General features: G+C 38.0%; 1 protein-coding gene across 1 annotated transcript; it reads right to left on the bottom strand.

Annotated features, from left to right (window-relative positions):
* Positions 1 to 298: 298 nt before the first annotated feature.
* On the bottom strand, positions 299 to 25,998 carry LOC121376564 (speedy protein 1-B-like). The gene is made up of 10 exons (XM_041504478.1): positions 25,908 to 25,998; positions 25,504 to 25,552; positions 21,666 to 21,711; positions 21,165 to 21,254; positions 17,026 to 17,341; positions 16,391 to 16,449; positions 13,396 to 13,481; positions 11,195 to 11,366; positions 5,089 to 5,285; positions 299 to 377 (listed from the first exon to the last, which is right to left on the bottom strand). Exons 1-10 carry the CDS (start codon positions 25,915 to 25,917, stop codon positions 371 to 373), a joined length of 1,032 nt encoding a protein of 343 aa, XP_041360412.1. The 5' UTR covers positions 25,918 to 25,998; the 3' UTR covers positions 299 to 370.

Below are 25,998 nucleotides of genomic sequence, written 5' to 3'. Positions count from 1 at the left end.
GCATTTGTTTTGTTGAAGCATTCTGTTATTCAGTGCCGGTTCTCTGCCTCACTGCATTGAGATTGGTATAGCTCTTTATGTATGAAACTGGGGGAAGAACGTAGTCCAGTGATAAAGCGCTCGCTTGGTGCACGATCGGTCTAGGATCGATCCCCGTCATTCGGCTATTTCTCGTCTCTAAAAATCTGTGTCAAAATTACCAAATTCTTGACATCCAATAGCTGATGATTAATAAATCAATGTGCTCTAGTGGTGTCGTTTAACAAAACAAACTTTAACATTACAAATGAAAAACATAAAATTCTCCAGTTTTATATTTAGTCCAAATGTAATCTTTTTTCTTGAACTTGTGATACAGTTTGAAATGCCATTAGGATCTGAAACAGGAAATAATAATCAAAATGTATTAATATGTAGTGGAATGAAAATCAGGATGAGTAGCATAACATTAAAGGGACATTCCTGAGTTTGCTCCAATGTTTAAGATGTTATCGACTAACAGAGAATTTTTAACGATTGTAATTACATATCAAGTATATTTTTCTGCATAAAATATTAGTGTTTTTGATCATTAAATATATTTAAAGGGACGTTCCCGAGTTTGCTGCATTCTAAGATGTTTCCGACTAATAAAATATTTCTACGATTAAACTTACATTTTAAATATATTTTCTTGTTTAGAATATCAGTGTCTGTATATTCAATGTGTTTCTGGTCGTCTTAATATTTGTAAGAAGCCCAAACTGGATATTGTCTTCAAATAATTTCGTACGTACGAAAAAATATTTTTTAGGAAATAAAATGAAAATTAACCTAGTACAAATATTAAAACGATCAGAAACACGTTTAATATACTGCCACTAATATTCTAAATAAGAAAATATATTTAATATGTAAGTTTAATCGTACAAATATTTTATTAGTCAATAACATCTTTAAAAATTGCAGCAAACTCAGGAATGTCCCTTTAATATGTAAGTTTAATCGTAGAAATATTTTATTAGTCGGAAACATCTTACAATGCAGCAAACTCGGGAACGTCCCTTTAAATGTACTAAATAAAATATGGATTGAAAGAAGCATTCACATGTGAACATATGTGGGATAGGGCTATTCCACCCAAGAGCACAACATTTGTTGTCATGGATTATTTCTTTCCCATCCAAATGAACAAAAACATATTTTTTTTCGTACAAGTTATATTAAATTTTTATCTAATACTATACTATTACATTGTGTTTTCTTTATTTTGAAATAAATAAACTAATCCTATGCCAAAATATTATTTGGCCAAGAAGGTCACGTGGTCATGCAAAACCGCTTTATTCCGTTTGGGCTGACGTCATGGAATGGGTTAATCTTCCATAGCTATGAATGGGTGACTTTTTGTCCATAGCAATAACAGAAAGAAAAAAAAAAATTTAACGACGCACTCAACAGATATGGTTAAGGACCACACAAATATTGAGAGAGGAAACTCGCTGTCGCCACTTCATGGCCTACTCTTTTCGATTAGCAGCAAGGGATCATGTATATGCACTATGTGGTGCACTGGCTGGAACGAGAAATAGCCAAATGGGTCCACCGACGGGGATCGATCCCAGACCGACCGCGCATCGAGCGAGCGCTTTACCACTGGGCTACGTCCCGCCCTCCCATAGCAATAAGAACGAAATTCTAACTTGTAGCGGCTGTTAACATACACGGATGTTTGTCATAATAATAAATATTTTAACATCGATGCATTTTTTCAATCCCAATGGCCCACTGCCTGTCTATGTCTATAAATTTAATAAACTCTGTTTTTATTTAAATGCAATAAATTTATTTAAATGAAATTGTAAGGATACGTTGTTAACAATGTAATTGTGTAAAAAAAACAACATTTTTGACGTCGACGTATCCAAAAGGGCGAGCGCTCGCGAACAATTCGACTGATTGCCCTATCATATCACATTCATTTAACGTTAGGCGCCACAACACAGTCTAGCGAATGACCGCAAGCACTCTCGTTGCTAAACAAGCCTCGGGTGTATAGTACGGTAAACACAGACAGAATATAGAAAATAACTGGTTATGGGGCGATCACACTGGCCCGAATGAGCTTCCGTTTGTTTTCCGTATACGAAAGTGGTGTGATTTTTTAAACTGGCCGAATGTCCCTCCGAATGTGTTTTCCCCAATGTATCACCGAATGCTTTCCGTTTGTTTTCCGAATGTTTTCAGTATGGTTTCAGAATGCTTTCAGAATAGACCGAATACTTCCCGCATGTTGAATTCGAAAGGTTTCCTTTCCGAACGCTTTCCGTATGCTTTCCGAATGCTTTCCGAACACGGCGAATCGACCTGGAATGGACCGAACTCTTTCCGCATGCTTTCCGCAAGGGTTCGGATAGCGTTCGGAAAGGGTTCGTCATGTTCTATGACCATTCGGGGTGTTCGGAAAGCATACGGAACATACTGTGCATTCTGGAAGTGTACAAGCAGTTCGGAAAATGTTAGGAAAGAATACTGGAAGGGTTCTGGCTATTCGTTATACATTCGGCGGCATAAATGAAAAAAATCCGGAAAGGATACTGAAACGTTCGGAAAGCATTCGTCATGTTCTAGGTCCATTCGGGGTGTCCGGAAAGCATACGGAACCCAGCACCTCCAAATTTTCATTCCGAATGCACCAAGAACTAGACGCATACTTCCCGAACGTTTTCCGTACACGCCGTATTCTCCTAGAATGCTTCCCAAATACTTCCCGAATACACATGGACGCCACATTCGGATGGTCGATGAAAATTATTTTGAACATGCACAACAAATTTTTGGAGCTACCGAATGCCGTTCCGTATGCATCCGTACGGAGCCGAACAGCCAGTAAGCTCCTAGAACACACCGAATGCTTCCCGAATATGATCCGTTCGCTCCCCAAACACCCAAATTCCTATTCGGAAAACAAACGGAATGGCATTCGGGCCAGTGTGATCGGGCCATTACTGTCTCACAATATCGGCTTTATCCTGCGAAGGTTTGAATGGCGAATGCCGTGAGGCTCAGTCGAGCGGCATTTGCCTTTTGATCTGAATAGGAGAAAGCCTTTATCTTAAGAAAGTAACCTTTATTTTATGTATCCTGTAATCCAAATAAAACGAAACATTTATGAAATGAACCGTTTTATTTCACAACTTTACCGTTTCCCCATGTCCGCATGCCTTGTCGCCTACAGTATCTTTACACCAAAACAAAATAGTTCTTAAATAACAAAGATTTATTAAATATATTTAAAAAAAATGTCTTCAAAACTTCAGAACTGTTTTTAACAATCAATTGGAAATGAAAGAAAAAGTAATTTTGAACAATACAACATTTATTTACTGACCATAACTAGTGTAAAGGTAGTTCCGGCCTGGAAACCTATATTTTTGGTCAGTGACCGAGAATATGAAATTTATCAAGTCATGATATTTTGACGATACCGCTTTCACATCCAGGACAGTGGGTTAGTGGTTAGTGGTTAACGAGAGAGAAGTCGGTATAGTAACTTTGTGTGGGAGCCGGTGCCGGTGCCGGTATGCGAACTCAGTACCTACCGGTTTAAAGTCCGTTGGCTTAACCACTACACAGCCGAGGCGGGTGGAGCGAATGATGAAGACTTTATCTCTTATGTCAAAGCAGTCAAGGTTTGGGTCATGTCCTGACAGCTAGATTCTTTTTGTGAAAAACGAAATTGTCGAAAAACAAAACAAAACCCCCACAAACAATATTGTACTACTCCAATCAGAGGGGCAGATCACCATCTGGGGCAGTACAAATTTGGTACAAACGCCACATTTACCCCCATTTTAAATTAGTTACTTTTGGGTTATAATCTAACAATAAAGTTAATCTTGTAACAACTGTTTTACAAACATAAATTGGGGAAAATATAAATATTTCTAATTTACATTTATGACAGTTTTAGGATAGGCTGACTTATCTAGGGACTGAAAATGGCTTATATATCTGACTAATCTCATCATATATTATCTTTTGTGACAAGCTGCGACCAGCATATCAGTAAATGTTTCAGCAACAAAAGATACCAAGACACAATGTTATGACAGAAAGAAAGAAATGTTTTATTTAACGACACACTCAACACATTTTATTTACGGTTATATGGCGTCAGACATATGGTTAAGGACCACACGGATTTTGAGAGGAAACCCGCTGTCGCCACTACATGGGCTACTCTTCCGATTAGCAGCAAGGGATCTTTTATTTGCACTTCCCACAGGCAGGATAGCAGAAACCATGGCCTTTGTTGAACCAGTTATGGATCACTGGTCGGTGCAAATGGTTTACATCTACCCATTGAGCCTTGCGGAGCACTCACTCAGGGTTTGGAGTCGGTATCTGGATTAAAAATCCCATGCCTCGACTGGGATCTGAACCCAGTACCTACCGGCCTGTAGACCGATGGCCTACCACGACGCCACCGAGGCCGGTCAGTGTTATGACAGAGTCACCGTGACTGTCCGGCATACAACTGTAAACGATTTATTTATTGCGCGGTGACATTAATGCATAAAAAAACCCCATGAAATCCTTCCATCCAAACAGAAAACCAGCTTATTAATACAGTAAAGTACGCTTATAACGAACATGCTTTGAACGAACTACTGCATAGAACGAACTAATGTTAAAGTACGCCCCTTTAATCTCCCTATACATTAATAACAACTTGTACAGCGAATTATAGCTATAACGAACTAACTATCACTGTACCTCCCGGTTCGTTATAAGAGTACTTGACTGTAATCGGTTCGTTATAAGAGTACTTGACTGTAATCGGTTCGTTATAAGAGTACTTTACTGTAATCGGTTCGTTATAAGAGTACTTTACTGTAATCGGTTCGTTATAAGAGTACTTTACTGTAATCGGTTCGTTATAAGAGTACTTTACTGTAATTAATATACACATATGTTGATTTAAAAAAAAAACCCCATTCTTTCAAATTATGTACCATTAAAAAAGATAGTTTATCCATTAATAAATAGTAATTTCAGTATCATACAAACACGTATATTGGAATTAAAGTGAGAAATATGACTAACACTAATTGCATTAATCCCCTGGGTACGGAACTCCGATGGTTTCCGACATCGCATTCAGGGCAGGGATGACGAACTCTGTGTGCGTCCCTCTGGAAGCGTGGACCTCGAGGCGTTCGATTGTATGGCCGAATAGCGCCACTGTGATGCGTGGGTCGAGTTCTCTTCCAAATAACACAGTCAGGGGTCTCTGCCATGATCTGGAAAATATAGCATGTAATGAAAATTTGTTTTGTTTAACGACACCACTAGAGCACATTGATTTATTAATAATCGGCTGTTGGATGTCAAACATTTGGTAATTTTGACATATAGTTTTAGAGAGGAAATCCGCTACATTTTTTTTTTAATTAGTAGCAAGGGATCTTTTATATACACCATCCGATAGATAGGACAGCACATACCACGACCTTTGATATACCAGTCGTGGTGCACTGGCTGGGAATAGAAATAGCCCAAAGGTCCCACAGACGGGGATTGATCCCAGACCGACCGCGCATCAAGCGAGCACTGTACCACTGTGCAATGTCCCGTCCCAGCATGTAATGACATTACGAAATACTGTTTTAAAAAAATAAAAATTATTACAGCTAGTTTGGGCAACATATGGCAGCGATACTGGGGCGGATCCAGCTTTCCTGATCAGTGGGGGAGGGGGGGGGGGGGTGTCCAAGACAAAAAGGGCACCATAACATTATGAAAAGGCACTATTGAAAAATTACACACGGTTCACATGGACCATAATATAACAGTGCTACAACAGGGACGCTGGCAGACGTATTCTACAGTGTCCTATACATTGACAGAATAAATAAATTGGTAAAAAACCTAAAAATCCTAAATAAAAGGGGCACTTCTCAAATTTGAGGGGGTGCCCCCCCCCCCCCCCCCCCCCCCCCCCCCGATCCGCCCCAGCGATATACTAAATGGGCTGTTACAAGTGATTGATGAAATATATTTTTGGTGGTTATTAATTTTATTTTTATTATTTATTTATTTATTAATTTTAAAGCCGCACACCCTAGTTCCATCCAGCGAAAATAAATTATAATTTGGTTAATCTACAAACCTGTAACACACTTAGATCACGTTTTTATCAAATGGAGTGAAAAAGCAGGTTTTATATCGATAAATATCGTGGGAATCCCCATGTCCCAATTGCTTGAAATAATTTTGAAAGTTTGTATTCTGATGTCACCGGTAGATGTCGCTCGAAGCACAACAATGCCTACATCACGACAAATTTCACAGACTTGGGGTGCGTTCTTTTCACCTCTCCTGGACATGTTCCAACTGTTCTGTCCTGATTGTATCCTCTCTCCAGATATCGTAGGATTTAGCAAAATTATTGGTTTTAAGGGTTTGTAATGTTTTGAATTGAGATACTTACAAATGTCTGAACTTTATCGTTACTGAAAATGTTCACGAACTGTGCAAGAAAAAAACAAACCGAACAACAACAAATCGAATGTTGATTGCGCGAACCGTGCACGAGAAAACAAACCGAACCAAAATTATAACTTGTCTGTCACGTGGTATACCAACGTCTGTGACATTGAAATGGAAATATCCCGTCTAAAAATAGATTAGACCTTGTCTGCTCAACGGTGAATGGAAATTTATATTCTAAATAATAAACGGTAAGTAAAGTGCAATTTTATTTGTGAAAAAATGGGTTTAATAGCGAAAAACAACGCGTAATGGTTAACAAATAGCAGTAACTAGGGTGTGTCCCTTTAAATTAAATTAAATTAAATTAAATTTTTATTTAGTTTGATTTTATTTTATTTTACGTTTCGTTTCGTATTGATTAGCTTTGTTTCATTTTATTTTATTTTATTTTACTTAATTTAATTTTATATTAATTAATTTCATTTCATATTCTTATTTGTTATGTTATGTTGTGGGTTTTTTGTTGTTGTTTGTTGGGTTGGGTTTTATTTTTTTGGGTGGGGGGGGGGGTGTGTGTTTTTTTTCTTTCATTTTATTATATCTCTATTTAGTGTTTATTCTATGGCTTTAAACCAGTAACTGATTTGTTTTTTCAGGTAAGGCTATAAGTCTGAATGATCCATTCCTTTAAAGACCATAACAACCTGGAACATAGTGGATTTGTCCAAAACCGAATTTGTCCAAGATTTCAGCAAGAAATTACCGGCCTCGGTGGCGTCGTGGCAGGCCATCGGTCTACAGGCTGGTAGGTACTGGGTTCGGATCCCAGTCGAGGAATGGGATTTATAATCCAGATACCGACTCCAAACCCCGAGTGAGTGCTCCGCAAGGCTCAGTGGGTAGGTGTAAACCACTTGCACCGACCAGTGATCCATAACTGGTTCAACAAAGGCCATGGTTTGTGCTATCCTGCCTGTGGGAAGCGCAAATAAAAGATCCCTTGCTGCCTATCGGAAGAGTAGCCCATGTAGTGGCGACAGCGGGTTTCCTCTCAAAACCTGTGTGGTCCTGAACCATATGTCTGACGCCATATAACCGTAAATAAAATGTGTTGAGTGCGTCGTTAAATAAAACACTTCTTTCTTTCAGCAAGAAATTATAAAAGTAGTATTTTAATAACTTTCATTTCAAATAGTCCAAATATGACTGAACTGAACTGAACTGAACTGAACTGAACTGAACTGAACTGAACTTTATTTACACTCAGGCCGTATTCTACGGCATATGAGGACATGTTTACACAGAACAATTAATACATTGTGACAAGATGGTGAAAGTACAATAACATACATAAATATAAAAACACACAGAAATTCAGCGAGGGTTTGAAAGTATCCATAACTAAGTTACAAAATATAAAAAGTTTTCTAAGGACACCTGCTTTTTTTTAGTTAAATAATTTATAAAATTTATATACATTTGGTTTTGATTGACAGAAAGAGGGTAAATAGCGATTTCTTTCATTCTTAAAAAACATACATGTAAATATATAATGAAACTCATCTCCGATGTCGTAATTTTTACATAATGGACATATTCGACTGTGTAGTGATTAATTTTTCCATCTGCCAGTTTCAATAAGAATATTATGATTTGAAAATCTGAATCGTAATAATGGACACCAGTGTTTTTTTCTCTGTAAGTGTTAGATATGTCTCAAATGCAACAGTATTTTTTAATAATTTATAATTTGAAGCTTTGGATGAGTTATTAACGTGGGTATACCATGATTGTAAGTATTGATCAGTAAGCCTTGTGGAAATAGATCTTTTCAACAAGGAACAAATAGTAATACCATTGCACTGTGAGGACCATATATATATACAACTAAACTCATCTAAAATTGATTTTACAAACATAATCCATTTGTGATTAAAAACATTATTGTTCACATCATTTAGTAATAATTTATAGACTAGTAATGATAACTTGGGACTGTTTTCCAGTGATTAATCGATACCAGAAAGAAATCATTCTTAATTTTACAGTGATATAAACTGGATAACGTCCAAGTTCTCCATATAGCATGTACAATGGTGTTGATTTTCTTACAGATAATAACAATTTTAAAAACTGGTTACATAATTTTTCCATTAATGACAGAGTTTCAAAACCTCAAATTTCGCTACCATATAAAAGGATTGGTAAAACCATGCAATCAAATAATTTTAGCTGACACTAAATAAATGTATTCTAGTGGTGTCGTTAAACAAAACAAACTTTAACTTTTAATGGAAAACTATAGCGGGTTTCCTCTCTAAGACTAAATTGCAAAATTGCAAAATGTTTGACATTCAGTAGCTGATGGTTAATAAAGTTTGTTTTGTCGATCCCAGACCGACCGCACATCAAACGAGCGCTTTACCACTGGGCTACGTCCCGCCCCTCCTGATGATTAATAAAGTTTGTTTTGTCGATCCCAGACCGACCGCACATCAAAAGAGCGCTTTACCACTGGGCTACGTCCCACCCCTCCTGGTGGTTAATAAAGTTTGTTTTGTCGATCCCAGACCGACCGCACATCAAACGAGCGCTTTACCACTGGGCTACATCCCGCCCCTCCTGGTGGTTAATACAGTTTGGCTTGTCGATCTCAGACCGACCGCACATCAAACGAGCGCTTTACCACTGGGCTACGTCCCACCCCTCCTGGTGGTTAATAAAGTTTGTTTTGTCGATCCCAGACCGACCGCACATCAAACGAGCGCTTTACCACTGGGCTACATCCCGCCCCTCCTGATGGTTAATACAGTTTGGCTTGTCGATCCCAGACCGACCGCACATCAAACGAGCGCTTTACCACTGGGCTACGTCCCACCCCTCCTGGTGGTTAATACAGTTTGGCTTGTCGATCTCAGACCGACCGCACATCAAACGAGCGCTTTACCACTGGGCTACGTCCCGCCCCTCCTGATGATTAATAAAGTTTGTTTTGTCGATCCCAGACCGACCGCACATCAAACGAGCGCTTTACCACTGGGCTACGTCCCGCCCCTCCTGATGATTAATAAAGTTTGGCTTGTCGATCCCAGACCGACCGCACATCAAACGAGCGCTTTACCACTGGGCTACGTCCCACCCCTCCTGGTGGTTAATACAGTTTGGCTTGTCGATCTCAGACCGACCGCACATCAAACGAGCGCTTTACCACTGGGCTACGTCCCGTCCCGTCCCTCCTGATGGTTAATAAAGTTTGGCTTGTCGATCCCAGACCGACCGCACATCAAACGAGCGCTTTACCACTTCCCCGCCCCTCCTGGTGGTTAATAAAGTTTGTTTTGTCGATCCCAGACCGACCGCACATCAAACGAGCGCTTTACCACTGGGCTACATCCCGTCCCCCCTCCTGGTGGTTAATACAGTTTGGCTTGTCGATCTCAGACCGACCGCACATCAAACGAGCGCTTTACCACTGGGCTACGTCCCGCCCCTCCTGGTGGTTAATACAGTTTGTTTTGTCGATCCCAGACCGACCGCACATCAAACGAGCGCTTTACCACTGGGCTACATCCCGCCCCTCCTGATGGTTAATACAGTTTGGCTTGTCGATCTCAGACCGACCGCACATCAAACGAGCGCTTTACCACTGGGCTACGTCCCACCCCTCCTGGTGGTTAATAAAGTTTGTTTTGTCGATCCCAGACCGACCGCACATCAAACGAGCGCTTTACCACTGGGCTACGTCCCGTCCCGTCCCTCCTGATGGTTAATAAAGTTTGGCTTGTCGATCCCAGACCGACCGCACATCAAACGAGCGCTTTACCACTGGGCTACGTCCCGCCCCTCCTGGTGGTTAATAAAGTTTGGCTTGTCGATCCCAGACCGACCGCACATCAAACGAGCGCTTTACCACTGGGCTACGTCCCGTCCCGTCCCTCCTGATGGTTAATAAAGTTTGTTTTGTCGATCCCAGACCGACCGCACATCAAACGAGCGCTTTACCACTGGGCTACGTCCCGCCCCTCCTGATGGTTAATAAAGTTTGTTTTGTCGATCTCAGACTGACCGCACATCAAACGAGCGCTTTACCACTGGGCTACGTCCCACCCCTCCTGGTGGTTAATAAAGTTTGTTTTGTCGATTCCAGACCGACCGCACATCAAAAGAGCGCTTTACCACTGGGCTACGTCCCGCTCCTCCTGATAATTAATAAAGCAATGTGCTCAAATGGTGTCGTTAAACAAAACAAACTTGAACTTTATAGGGTGTATACCACCAAATCAAATCCCATAGACGACAATAGTAACATATGTGGCTAAAACTCCTACCTGCAGCGTATCAATCGACATAAACGCCACGAATATAAATACTACCACCCCTCACCCTTAAAGTGAATCAGAAAAAAAACTGGGGGTCAAGCTGCTCATTTCTGAGATAACGGGTAGCATCTATGACTACTTTTGAGTACTTTTTTACAGGTACCCCATACATGACTCAAGCATAAGGCTACTTGACACAGTGGTATTGGAAGAAATAAAATTGAATACATTTTTTACCCAGATGAAACTATTTTTTTTCACAACCAACTCACTCACATTTATCACCAATCACAGGACTTGTGGTGTTCACTTCTCTATCAAAAGTTTGGTACACCTCCAACTTTGACCCAGCCGGAAGTTATTTGGTTTAGTACTACCGAAAACGAAATAATGTGTACCTCCTCACAGCACCGTCTGCTGACAATAGCGCTGTAGTTCATCCTCTTGAAAAGCTTGTCTCTTTCTCGTAGGAAATCAGGATAGCTTTTTCTCCAGTCCTTACCGATAGCCCATGGAAATATCCCATCTTTCAACTCTTCGTCGTCTTCCTCAATATCATGAGCAATGTACCTTAATGCAAAGGCAAAACCAGTGAGGTTTGTTGTTGTGTTTTTTTAAAATAAATATCTATTGTCCTAGATCATATAGCAGTGTCGAGGTTGGGAGCCCCGAATCACTGCTTTACATATATATTCATGTAATGTTCTAAGAAACAACAAAATATGTTAAAATAATAAAACTAATAGAAACTGATTGAGACTACAGTTCAACCCATGCATACAGTTCAACATGGACAATGATCTATAATATAACTATATATTTTTATGATCCGAGATTTAAACGATAAACCGAGACAATAGCGAATAAGGGGGAAGTGAACCAGAAGAGAGAAGAATAGAAGACAGAGATAGATGGCATAAGAAGAAGAAAAATGTTGTTTTGAATTAAATAAAACGTGAAACCCTGCGATCTCCAAACTAGCTATGCACTAAATCAGTCTTAATATATATTGCTACATGTATATGTACATATTATATTTTCATAATAACAATATATATATATATATATCTATATCAGTCATTAGAGAGGTTGAGCAATGGGGCCCATTGTAATATATGATATTATGGCTTTTGATTCTGTACCATGGTCATTCACAGATCAAGTACTTGATATTTTGTATGTTAAATCATGTATTAAAAACTGGAATGAAACGTTTTATAACAATTGTTTTCTAAGGTAATACAAAATGGATTCTTATCCGAACCAATTCTGTTAGAAAGAGGCTGCAGGCAGGGTGATCCGTTGTCGCCATATATCTTCATAATATGTGCTGAACTCTTTGCAATTATTATTAGAAATAATCCAACTATTAAAGTCATAAATATAGATGGTGAGGAATATCTAATATCGTAATACGCAGATGATACCATTTTTATTTTAGAAGGATCCCCCGAGTCCCTGTACAGTACACGTACGGTATTAGATTATTATGAACATATTTCAGGTCTAAACATAAACTACTAGTCAAAAGCTATCTCGATAGGCAGTAAAACGTGTTTTAAAGGTTGTTATTACCATACACGATGGAAGATAGAATGGGGCGCTACTCAATTCAGTTTACTTGGTATCAACTTTGCAGTCAACTTGGAAAATATTAACGAACTTAATTTTAACTCTGAGCTACTAGGAATTAAAAATTCATTGAAAAGACTGAGATTACGTTTGGGTGTATACCACCAAATCAAATCCCATATAATAGACGCAGGGACAAAACTTCGTGCAGTTTAGACGATGAATTGTATATAAAACCTGTCTGGGTTTGGGTTTATTTTCATGCAAATGTAAAGAAAACAAGGATTGAATAGGAATTAAACGTAACCTTTACAAAAAACTTAGGGTTTAAACAATTGAACAGAACTATAGTTCAAATTAAATTACAGAAATTTACTGACCAGATGAAACGACATTTTATGACAACGAGTCAAGTCGCATATCTCACCAATGGCAGGCATAGTTTAAAACAACATTCAAAGTTATATTTGGTATATCGTTGTGAATACCTTGTACTATAAAACAAGAATGGGTATGTTAGTTTGACGACAAACTTCACATTTTCACATGCAGCTATTATATAAACTAACTGCTTGCTTTTAAATTTGAACGACAAAACAGTTACCGCATTCCAAATCATAGCTCTGCATAAGACAGTTCAAATGATGTTTTTGACAAAGTCGTGACTACTTCCATCAATCATTGTCAGATACTTCGGCTGAGCTATTTCTACCATTTAGCTAAACATGTTTTATATGCCTAGTCTAGAGACGGGAGAACACACACACACACATTACGACCTTTGATATACCTGTCGTTGAGCATAGTTGCATTGGAATAACTCAAATACAAAGTAGTTATATCCACCTAATGGGTTCAACGTATAGCACCTCATAAAAACACTTACCACCCATTTCAAAGTTCTGAACCCTGGACTTCATTCAGCCAATATTCGACAAATTGAGATAATTAATATGATGCTATGAAAATGAATCGTATTTAATATTATTAAAAACAATAAATATTTAACGGATGTGAAAATACATACAGGGCAAGAAAAAAGTTGGTTGATGTATATTCTTCTAAAGTGAAATCTGCTTTCTTGAAATAAGCGAACACCATTGCCAGGAGATACTGAAATTATAAATACATATTTATAGGATATTAAACGAGCTTTCATTTTGTATTATGTTCATGTCCCGAATGAAATAATTTTCAATTGTCACGAGCTTTAGCGAGTGACAATGAAAATTATTTCACGAAGGACATAAACATGATACAAAATGGTAGCGAGTTTAATATCCTATTTATTACCCATAATCGATCTTAATTTATATCACTCATCTCGTTTTGTCGACGTTCCTGTAAGGTTGTAGTACGCCAATCGATGACGTCATCATGTGACGTCACAAATGTTAAGTCCCACTTGGCATTTAATATAAACTATTGTTAATTGAAACTACAGTAAAGTACACTTACTTATAACGAACATGCTTAGAACCAACTACTGTATAGAACAAACTGATCATAAAGTCCCGTTTTATCTCCCTATACATTAATAACCAACTTATGCAAATGTGTACAACGAACTACTGCTATAACGAACTGTCATGGTCCCTTCCGGTTCGTTATAAGAGTACTTTATTGTACTTCAGTAGCGGCGAGTAGGATGTAAAAGGCGCGCGTTATACATTCATTATAAAGGTATTCAAACATTCTCTTTCGCGTACATGTATATCTAGTTAATGACCATTTCTTACTAAGCTAAAGTATTTGTGGTAGGTGTCTTTACATTTTTGTCACTTGCAAGCAGGTAAATATATAGAGAATAATACATGAGTGGCCGTTGGACACCATTTATCTAACAAACCAGTTGTTTTAAAATGTATCTAACGAGCGAAAGCGAGTTTAATACGTTTTAAAACAACGAGTTGTGAGATAACCGATATCTAATGGACACGAGTATATTATTCTATTTCTTGCATATCCTCAAAAACCAGGTTTTAAACAAATTTTAACATCTTTTTCGACTAAAAGATATTTACAGCAGTTGCACTTGTAGTTGACTTACGCGTCACAGACACATGTATGTCAGGTTAACTATAAGTCACAGTCTAATCGATTTCCATTGTGTAGTTTCACATTGGATGTGTAGCATTGGTAACCTGGTCATCACCCAGGAGCAGCCAGTCGTATGTCTTAAAATTGTTAACACGCGTACATGTGTTAACAACCATGTGTAACCAAAATTAACGTATGGTGTTCTCACCAACGGTTGTGTAAGAAATACCGATTAACATCTTACGAATACGAATATTGTCCCACGCATAAACAAATTATAGTGCACATTTTCAAAATTAATACCCATTTAATTACTCAACAGTGATGATAAAAGTAATGTTAAAATTAAGTGGAGCAAAATCAATGACAACTGTTTTACAGCCACACAAACACACATACATTATGTTAAATAATCACCAGTAATATTACTCGGTCCACAATTTATTTTTCAAATTAAATTTCTGTTCCTTTTAGACGCTTTGACACAAATATAGTTTCGGCAAAAGGGAGAGTGATATAAACTTTTTCAGACCTCTGTTAGTGAGAACAGTGTTTGAAATTCGTGATATCACTCATCGATTTAAAGACTATTGGGTCCAGACGCCAAAACCGTGTACACAGTTCAATGAAATTAACACTACCGAAACTAATTGATCGCTGACATATAAGTCGAACGTTTCAGTGCAAGTGCCGTAAATAATTTTAGTTGTTTTTTGAAGGTATATAAGAAAACGAATACAGAATACACCATATGTTACCATATGAGATCGTAAAATTATTAACGGCGCCAGTTGAAGATATATAAGAAACAGAATACAGAACCCACCATATGTTACAATGTTGGATAATAAAATGATCAACGGCACTGGGGCTAACACGTTCAACGTATATGTCACAGAGCAATTAGTTTCGGTAGTGTTAAGTTCATTGGACTGTATGCACGATTTTGGCATCTGGATCCAAACGGGTTTTATGAAGATATATAAGAAATAGAATACAGAAAGAAAGAAAGAAATAGTTCATATAACGACGCACTCAACACATTTTATTTACGGTTATATGGGGTCAGACATATGGTTAGGGACCACACAGATATTGAGAGAGGAAAACCGCTGTGTTCACTTCATGGGCTACTCTTTTCGATTAGCAGCAAGGGATCTTTTATATGCACCATCCCACAGACAGGGTAGTACATACCACGGCCTTTGATATACCAGTCGTGGTGCACTGGCTGGAACGAGAAATAGCCCAACGGGCCCACCGACCGCGCATCGAGCGAGCGCTTTACCACTGGGCTACGTCTCGCGCCTCTAGAATACAGAATCCACCATATGTGAGAATGTGGGATAGTAATCATACATCCGAGGTAGATGAACGTTCAACTTGGGACGAGGCTTGCCGAATGAAAGTATCGAAATTTGTACCGCCCATTGTGTACTTTTTCTGTCCAAGATGGCTGTGTACGATGGATTTGTTTCACATCCTTTCAGTAAATAAACAATTATTTTATACGAACAGTAAACGATGACTGATAAAGTGACTTAAAATTTAAAATGAAACGGAAGAATTTATTTTGCTCTATACAATTTCTCATTTAGGACCGGGGCGGGAAGTAACCCAGTAGTAAAGCGCTCGTTCGATGCGCGGTCGGTCTGGGATCGATCCCCGTCGGTGGGCCTATTGGGCTATTTCTCGTTCCATCCAGTGCACCACGACTGGTCAATCAAAGGCTGTGGTATGTACTACCCTGTCTGTGGGATGATGTATATAAAAGATCCCTTGCTGCTAATCGAAGAGAGTAGCCCATAAAGTGGCGACAGCGGGTTTCCTCTCTCAATATCTGTGTGGTCCTTAACCATATGTCTGACGCCATATAACCGTAAATAAAATGTGTTGAGTGCGTCATTAAATAAAATACTTCCTTTCATTTCATAAAATAACCCAGAGCGGTTTCTCAGGTGATCTTAAAAAACACGAAATACCTTATCAGCAATCTGTCTACAGCTATCTGCATGGAGAAAGTTCTGGATATGCTCATCAGCTAAAAAAGATAATAGAGCAGTATTTTACTTTACAGAGCTAATAGCTTAAAATGGTGAATACATATATTTCAAAGCGTTCACTTGTAAACAAATAAGAAATAAACAAACAAACAAACAAACAAACAAACAAATAAATTACAATTAATATAATAAAATAGATAAATAAAATAAATAATTAAAAAGTAAATATAAATTTAATATTAAGAAAAAACCCCACAAAAATAATATGTAAAATAAAGACAATAAGTCACAAACTTATCCATTCTACAAATACACATTTAAATAAACATTTAATAAGAAATAAAGTAAAAATTAATAAAATAAATGAAATAAATAAAATAAATTTTAAAAATATATAAAACAAAAAATGAAACAAAATAAAATTAAATTAAATAAAATTAAATTAAACAAAACAAAACAAAACAAATTAAATTAAACAAAACAAAACAAAACAAAACAAAACAAAACAAAACAAAACAAAACAAAACAAAACAAAACTAAATTTAATTTAATTTAATTTAAAATAATAATAATAATTTAAAAAATTAAAAATCTTTAAAAAGATTTCAATTTACCTAACAAATTAAAAAAACCTTGAATATCATTTGACTTCACCGTGAGACAACATCGCTTCACACGTGGCACTGTCGCCATGCCACTGGGAGTACCGGGCAAGTCATCGTGTAAGTTTAGTCCACATATATTTGACAGGTTTGTCGAGTCTCTGTTCTTCAAAGTTATTTGTGAATCATAGGGAGTTAGAAAACTGGTAATTAATTCATTATCGGTGTCCTGGTTTTCATTGTTCCACCACAAGAAATCATTTCCGATTGATGACACTTGGAAATCGTCGCAGAAAGCGTCTTTAAAATCGGGAAGTGCCACGTACATCTGCCAACATAAACAATAATAACAAAAACAAAAGATACTGATTAAATATGAGATATGCGTACACAGTTAAAGGTTGTTTTGTTTAACGACACCACTAGAGCACATTGATTTATTCATAATCGGCTATTGGATGTCAAACATTTGATAATTTTTACACAATATTATAATCTTAGAGAGGCAACTCGTTACATGTTTACATTAGTAGCAAGGGATCTTTTATATGCACCATCCCATATACAGGAAAGCACATACAACGGCCTTTTATATACCAGTCATGGTGCACTGGCTGGAACGAATACATATGCTGTGACGTTTAATTAGAAGAAAAAAAAAAACCCAGGCTTCGTAAATATATGACATCCAGTAGCCAATTTCAAACTTTTTTTAAAAACTGTATTAAATTTTGTAAAATCATACATACATAGTGTGAGTCCCCCCACCAAATATGGGTCCCCCTCCCCGATATAAAATCCTCACTATGCCAGTAACAATAGCCGATTATTAATAAATCATTGTGCTCTAGTGGTGTCGTTAAACAAAACAAACGTTAACTTTATAAAATTACAGCATTACGGATGAAGCATGGTAAGGACGATATTCTTCAAATTATATCATCAGTCGTAATGTTAGCAGTAAACTATGGTTTAGTCGTAGATTTACATTTACGTGCATACTTATGCTTACGATGTTTCGTGATTTTGTGAAAGGGGCTTTAGGGGCGTATGCTGACTGGAATTCTGGTACTAGCATCTTTACGTAATTGGACGCACACTGGTCGTTAGTGAAAGAGAAGCTAGCATACACGCATTACATCTCGTTGCTCTATACCGAGTCAAATTAAAAACTTCACAACCGTTTCATCTTTGCTAATTAGTAAATATGACAGAATAACATGTTAAATACAGTATTTTTTTTTATTGTATGACGTCCAAAGAAAGAACAGGAATAAATGTTGAGTCACAAATCTGTTCGATGCGCCCACAGCATTTGTCAAAACCACAAACAGTGAACATGGTAATTCACAAGCTGGGTCGTCTGATGAAATCACATGTTCAGTAGTGCGTATGCCCTCCATGTGTACCCACAACTGCAAGGCAACGCCTCCTCATTGACGCCTGATGTGTGGAAAGACTGCATTAGGGATATAGTGCCATTGTTCCACTAATGAGGCACCAAGCTGCTGCAAAAAGTCTGTGGAGGGTTCCTGAGAGTGCGCAGGCGTCTTCCCAGCATATCCCTGACGTGCTCGATGGGATTCAGGTCGGGAGACCTTGAAGGCCAATCCATGACATTGATGCCCGCGTTCCTCAGGTAATCCCTTGCCAATATGGTCGTGTGTGGTCTGACGTTGTCATGCTGAAAGATCAGAACTGGGCCATGAGCTGCTATGAAGGGCACAAGTTCCTAGGCCAGCACCTTGTCGGTGTATGCAGCATCGTTGAGGTTGCCACGGATGACAAGAAGTCGAGAACGGCCATTTCCACAGAAAGCACCCCAAACCATTACACTTCTGCCTCCGAATCTGTCAACTTCACTGACACAACACTGAGTATGACTTTCACCATCATCTCCAAACCCTCTGCCTTCCATTGACAAATCGCAGTGTGTATCTTGATTCATCGCTAAACACCACTCTATTTCCTCTGAATCCATCGCAAGTGGCGTTGTGCCCACAGCTGACGTTGACGTCGATGGAATTAGGTCAAAATGGTTCCAACATATGGGCGCCGTGCGTGGACGTCAGCGGTTCACAGCCGATTTCGGATTGTTTGCGCGGACACCCGACATCTGAACAGTTCATTACTGGTTGATGTAGCTGTCATGAAACGGTTGCGGGGTTGACGTAAAACAATGTGACGGACATCTGTTTGTGGCGTCACACGTGATCTACCCGGTCGGGGGCGATCAGCTGTGGTGCCCGTTTATTGTACTCGTGTCCGCAGATAATAAATTGCCCGTCGACTGCAACCCAACGCCCATGCAACGTCAGCAACATGCCGACGGCACGTTCACGCTGCACATTTGTGAGGCGTGGCATCGAAACAGGTCGTAACAAATATCGTTTTAATGTGTTTTTTCATTGTGTCACACTACTGTGACCAGTGACACGTGCAAAACCACTTTTGCCTCAATGGTTCTGTGCACGTGCTAAGGATCGGGTCACGTGGACTGTGACGGGCTTCAAATGGAGTGTCGACATTGCCATTACAATATTTAATCCTGCTTTCAACACTCATTGACTTTATTCAAATTTTAGATTGTGAAGTTTTTAATTTGACTCAGTATATATTACTCACGTGGCGCTTAGCATCTATTTTTATACATACAATATTTTAACGATACAATTCTACCTTATGCAGCATTTACAACTACATTGTATTACATGAACATGTGGATAAATAAGTACTTCACAATCTAAAAAAATAATAACCCCAACAAACCCCCACCCCAGACCCATAAATAACTCAGTTAAAAGGAATAGTTAGAAGCAGTTTTATTACACACCCGTTGGTGAGAACATCGGGTGTTATGTTTGATAACACACAGTTGTTTGCACATGTACGTGTGTTAACGATTTCAAGACATACGACTGGCTGCTCCTAGGTGATGACCAGGTCACCAAGGCCATACATCCAATAAAAAAAAAAAAAAACACGATGAAAATCGATTACACTGTAACGTATAGTTAATCTGACAATCTTGTGTCTGTGACGCGTAAGTCAGCAACAAGTGCAACGGCTGTAAATAACGTTTAGTCGAAAAAGATGTTACAATTTGCTTAAAACTTTGTTTTTGAGGATATGTAAGAAATAGAATAATACATTCGTGTCCGTTAGATACTATTTATCTCACAACTCGTTGTTTAAAAACGTATCAAACTCGCTTTCGTTCGTTAGATACATTTTAAAACAACTTGTAGTAAGATAAATGGTATCTAATGGCCACTCAACTATTATGCTCTATGTAAATGTGCAAATTTGGGTTTTCTAAATTAGTCTTGAGAGTGGCGGTGCTCATAAGGACGAGCACATGGTAGTGAATCATGGAAAGCAATCACGACTTTGGCGAAAACTTCCTTCGACTCTGCCTTGTGCAGAGATACGATTTTGATCAAGGAATGTGGTTTTGTCATTCAGATTTGAGAACAAAAATTACAAATTAAATACATTTTTGTTTGTTTGTTTGGAATGTCAGTGTCCGTATAAACAAGAAGTTTTGTTGGCATCCTAATAATTTCATACGTATGAAAAAAAGATATGTTTCGAAGCAAAATTAAAATTTAGTGCTACAAACATCAGCACACGACCGCAAACACATTGGATATACAGACACTGATATTATCAACAAGAAAATGTAATGAATATGTAATCTTAGTCGCCAAAAAGGCCTTGTTAGTCCGAAACATCAGCACAGTCAGGATAGTCCATTTAAAGGGACATACCTTAGTTTTTAAACACTACGACGTATTTTTCACTATTAAAGAGGTTTTTAATATTTTAAATTAGAAGTACTTACATTTTATTATTTAGAATATTAATTTTCATACACCTGAAGTGGTTCTAGTCATCCAGATTTTTGTAATAACCCAAAATGCAATTTTCATAATTCTAAAAACGCACGTTCGCCTGAGAAGTAATGTATATCGAGACTGGCTCTAGTCTATTTTTAGACAATGTGTTCAGGTTTAAACATCACAAACTTCAGCTTTTCTCTGTTATAACCGTATCCAAATGTTTTGCAGGTGTGTAGATTAACTAAACGTACCGTCCATTTTCACAGGCTAAAACTAGGATCTGCGCTTTTAACTGTTCTATAACCATACCTTTTTATCGCCATCTCCAGATTTGTGACTATCTCTGTCTCCTGATTCATATTTGGATTCTGTTTTCAAATCTAATTCTTTCTTTTGAGTCTGTAAAATCACGAATTTATATTGTTAACAGATACACATTTTATTTTATTGTATTTATTTCACAAAGATTTGATACCCTACATTGTAAACTGATGGCGAGTGTTTTCTATGCTATGATTGGTTAATTACATTCTTGTCTTACACACTCGTTGGCGAGAACACCATGCATTATTTTTGATAACACATGGGTTGTTAATACACGTAAGTTCAATGAAAGTAACACTACTAAAACTGATTTCTGTCTATGAATACGTTAACTGTGAACACGCTTTAGTTGAAAAAGACATTTGAGATTATTATGCGAGTTAGATATATACATTTTGAAACATCTTATTGTAAGGTAAATGGTAGTTACAAGCCACTCATATTGTATGTAATAATACTTCTTGCAATATACGTTATGATACTTACATCTCCGTACGAGTTTCTTCCGCTTGTGGTGGGACATGGGGAGATCCTGAAATGCATTTATCTTGTATTTTGTATTAAAAAGAACGTCACGGAATTATGTGCATCAGTATGTACCCTAATGCCGAAATGTTATAAAAAATAGTAGTAGTAGTAGTAGTAGTAGTAGTAGTAGTAGTAGTAGTAGTAGTAGTAGAAGTAGTAGTATTAGTTGTAGTAGTAGTAGTGGTAGTGGTAGTGGTAGTAGCTGTAGCTGTAGTAGTGGTAGTGGTAGTGGTAGTAGTGGTGGTAGAAGTAGTAGTAGTAGTAGTAGTAGGGTAGTGGTGGTGGTGGTGGTGGTGGTAGTAGTAGTGGTAATGGTAATGGTAATGGTAGTGGTAGTGGTAGTAGTAGTAGTAGTGGTAGTGGTAGTGGTAGTCGTAGGATAGTGGTAGTGGTAGTGGTAGTAATAGTTGTAGTAGTGGTAGTGGTAGTGATAGTGGTAGTGGTAGTGGTAGTAGTAGTTGTGATAGTGGTAGTGGTAGTAGTGGTAATAGTAGTAGTAGTAGTAGTAGTAGTAGTAGTAGTAGTAGTAGTAGCATTAGTAGTAGTAGTTGTAGTTGTAGTAGTAGTAGTAGTAGTAGTAGTAGAAGTATTAGTATTAGTTGTAGTAGTAGTAGTGGTAGTGGTAGTGGTAGTAGTTGTAGTTGTAGTAGTGGTAGTGGTAGTGGTAGTGGTAGTGGTAGTAGTAGTAGTAGTAGTGGTGGTAGTAGTAGTAGTAGTAGTAGTAGTAGTAGTAGTAGTAGTAGTAGTAGGGTAGTTTTGTTGTTGTTGTGGTGGTGGTGGTGGTAGTGGTAGTGGTAGTGGTAGTAGTAGTAGTGGTAGTGGTAGTGGTAGTGGTATGATAGTGGTAGTGGTAGTGGTAGTGGTAGTGGTAGTAGTAGTTGTAGTAGTTGTAGTGGTAGTGGTAGTGATAGTGGTAGTGGTAGTAGTGGTAGTGGTAGTAGTAGTTGTGATAGTGGTAGTGGTAGTAGTGGTAATAGTAGTAGTAGTAGTAGTAGTAGGGTAGTGGTGGTGGTGGTAGTGGTAGTGGTAATGGTAGTGGTAGTGGTAATGGTAGTGGTAGTGGTAATGGTAGTGGTAGTGGTAGTGGTAGTGGTAGTGGTAGTGGTAGTAGTAGTAGTAGTAGTAGTAGTAGTAGGGTAGCGGTAGTGATGGTAGTAGTGGTAGCTGTAGTGGTGGTAGTGGGGGTAGTGGTAGTGGTAGCAGTAGTAGTAGTAGTAGTGGTGGTGGTGATACTAATAGTAGTAATAGTTGAAGTAGCAATAGTAATAGTAATAGTAGTAGAAGTAACAACAACAACAACAACAACAACAACAACAACAACAACAACAATAATAATAATAATAATAATAATAATAATACAGACTAACTATGGTGTCACTACACAGTCCACTTCCGGGTGAGAGTTCATTCATCACGGTACACTATAGTACCTAATTGTGACATATGTTGTGGTTCACATATTCACTTCTAGTAATTGGTAAACCCTCTGGCTGTATTTTACCCAAGTTATTTTGTAATATTGTGCATTGATTTTTGGGACATAGGTATACAGCGGTACAAGTGGCCGGTGTAAATAGGTTCATGCTCGCCTGATGCGCTGTCGGTCTAGGATCGATCCCCAGTGGTGGGTCCATTAGGCTATTTTTGTTTCGTAAAATTTGTTTGTATTTATTTATTTATTTATTTATTATTACAACGCAAATCATAAACCATATATGAGGTCGTTACATAGCCCAGTGATAAAGCGCTCGCCTGGGGCTTTTAACTCGAAGCAGTCGTAAATATTTTGGTGTTACATTTCGACAGTCGCAGGAAAAGTTTAATAGTATAACTCAAAACAAACGTAGTTTTGGCTTGTTAACACGTACTGACAACAGACGAGTGGATGTAGTTCAGTGGTAGAGTGCTGCTCGCTTGAAGAACGATGGGTCGACGCAGAATCGATCGCCCTCTGTGTACTTTAATCTTTTGCTTCCCATTTTGTGCTCCACGACTTATATGTCAAAGACTGTGGTATATACTGCCCTATCTACGAGAAATTGCATATAAAAATCGCGTGCTTACTTTTGAAAGAGTAGGCTGTGTGGCAGTAACGCCCAGTGGGACCCCTCACTCTCTCTCCCTCCGCCACCTCGCGCCCCAAAGTGTCAAAATAATTAGACATCAAATAGTAGTAGTTTATCAAATGTGTTGAGGTGTCGTTAAATAAATTACAAATCACATAATTAACGTAAGACTATAATTACAGATGCAGAGGCACATAGCAATTGCGATCAATGCATGTGTTGTCTAAGATCATCTTTTAGTATAGCAAACAACTCATTAATGCTTGGCCTATATAAAACAATAATCTAGTTAACATTAGGGTTAGCAGACCAACATTGAGAACAGAAATTATCGTCTAGACATGGAGGTCCTTTTAAGGGCCATTATAAACAGTCATTTTAAGGACTTTCAACGATACTCCCATAGGGCGACTCCCACCAATCTACAGCGCTTTTCTCCGGACACTCTCAAAAACGGTTCCCTAACGACCGAGTCCTTCTAAGGACTAAAAGAAGGCATCTATGGAAGTGAAACCACCACAGCCTCCATGGAGGCAAGGTTCCAGCAACGAGCTAGCATTTGACGAACTAAGTCAAAACAAACTAACTAGCTCCATGTTAATTTCGGTGAACCGTTATATATTATACGTCCGGATTACCTTCACGAAATTACGCAACAGTTTCTATTTGTCTATAATCCCATGGGACATTTACAAATTCAATAGCATCAAAACCACCACCCTCGCCCGCTTCCAACCCTGGCCGGGCTGCTTGTACTCCCTTGAACATGCCAGCGCGGGCGATCCCCTCTCCCCACCCCCACAACACTTTCCTGTCATGGACGGAGGAGCAGGCGAGAGCCAACACCTGCGCCCATGACAGGCGTGTGCTACAACAGCTTTTTTCTAAATGTGCACGATATTTAATCCTATTACCTAACCTGATTAGAATCATACCGCCCTTCGCCATTTTAATCACACAAACTAATGTTACGTCTATGCTACGATTGGTCTGGAGTAGAACTAAATTTTGTCGTAAATCTGGAAATTTACGCCTGTCCTAGGTGAGGAGTAAAATTACGAGAGGTTCGTGTTAAACACCTAACTTTTTAGTATTGCTCTCCGACTACCGCTTAGTAGGCCCTTCCGACTGCTTCGAGTTACAAATACCTGATGTGCAGTCGGTCTAGGATCGATCCCCGTTGGTAGGCTCTTTGGACTATTTCTCGTTTCAGCCAATGCGCCACGACTTGTATATTAAAGGCCGTGATATGTGCTATCCTGTGTGTGGGATGGTGCATATAAAAGATCCCTTGCTACTAATGGAAACATGTAGCTGGTTTCCTCTTTAAGACTGTCAAAATTACCAATTTCCAATAGCGATGATTAATAAAGCAATGTGCTCTAGTGGTGTCGTTAAACAAAACAAACTTTATCTGTATACGCACATCTCATATTTAATCTGTATCTTTTGTTTTTGTTATTATTGTTCATGTTCGCAGATGCACATGGCACTGTGTTCTAATGTACTCAATATGTATATAAGGCCTAAACAAATTGTATACAAATATATAATTCGGAAATAGAAATATATACTTTGTATTGAAGGTTATATCTCACTATACATTTTTCTTCCAGTTCGAGATGAAGTATTGCGACGGTTAAATACGAAAGCATGCCCTGTTTTATTTACTTATTGCGACAGTTAAATACGAAAGAATGCCCTGTTTTATTTACTGAGACGTGACATACCTGTCTCCTTTTGCCATAGATTCGGAATAGGCTTTAGTGGTTGACGATGCTAGAAAAGACATTCATACGGATATTGTTATAAACGTAAACTAAGTACATGTGTATTGAGTTTGCCTTACATCTATATGGCTACGTTTAATTTATTGAAAAATATCGAACTTTCATATAATAATAATAATAATAATAATAATAATAATAATAATAATAATAAAAATAATAATAGTAATAGTAATAGTAATAATAAAAATAATAATAATAATAACACCATTAATAATAATAATAACTATTAAATTAATGAATAAATGATTTAAATAAATAAATAAATAAATAAATAAATAAATAAATAAAATAAAATAAAATAAAATAAAACAAAATAAAATAAATAAATAAATAGGCCTACTTACACATGTTCATTCTTTGCGACGCACTTCTGTCTTTCAGTAAATTGTGTCTTGGAAGGTCCGACGTCACAGACGAATAGCGTCACCATTGTCC

This window comes from Gigantopelta aegis, chromosome 6, assembly GCF_016097555.1.
Source record: "Gigantopelta aegis isolate Gae_Host chromosome 6, Gae_host_genome, whole genome shotgun sequence".
Taxonomy (NCBI): domain Eukaryota; kingdom Metazoa; phylum Mollusca; class Gastropoda; order Neomphalida; family Peltospiridae; genus Gigantopelta; species Gigantopelta aegis.
Note: the sequence above shows the minus strand (reverse complement) of the source record. Positions and strands in the feature narration are given on the sequence as shown.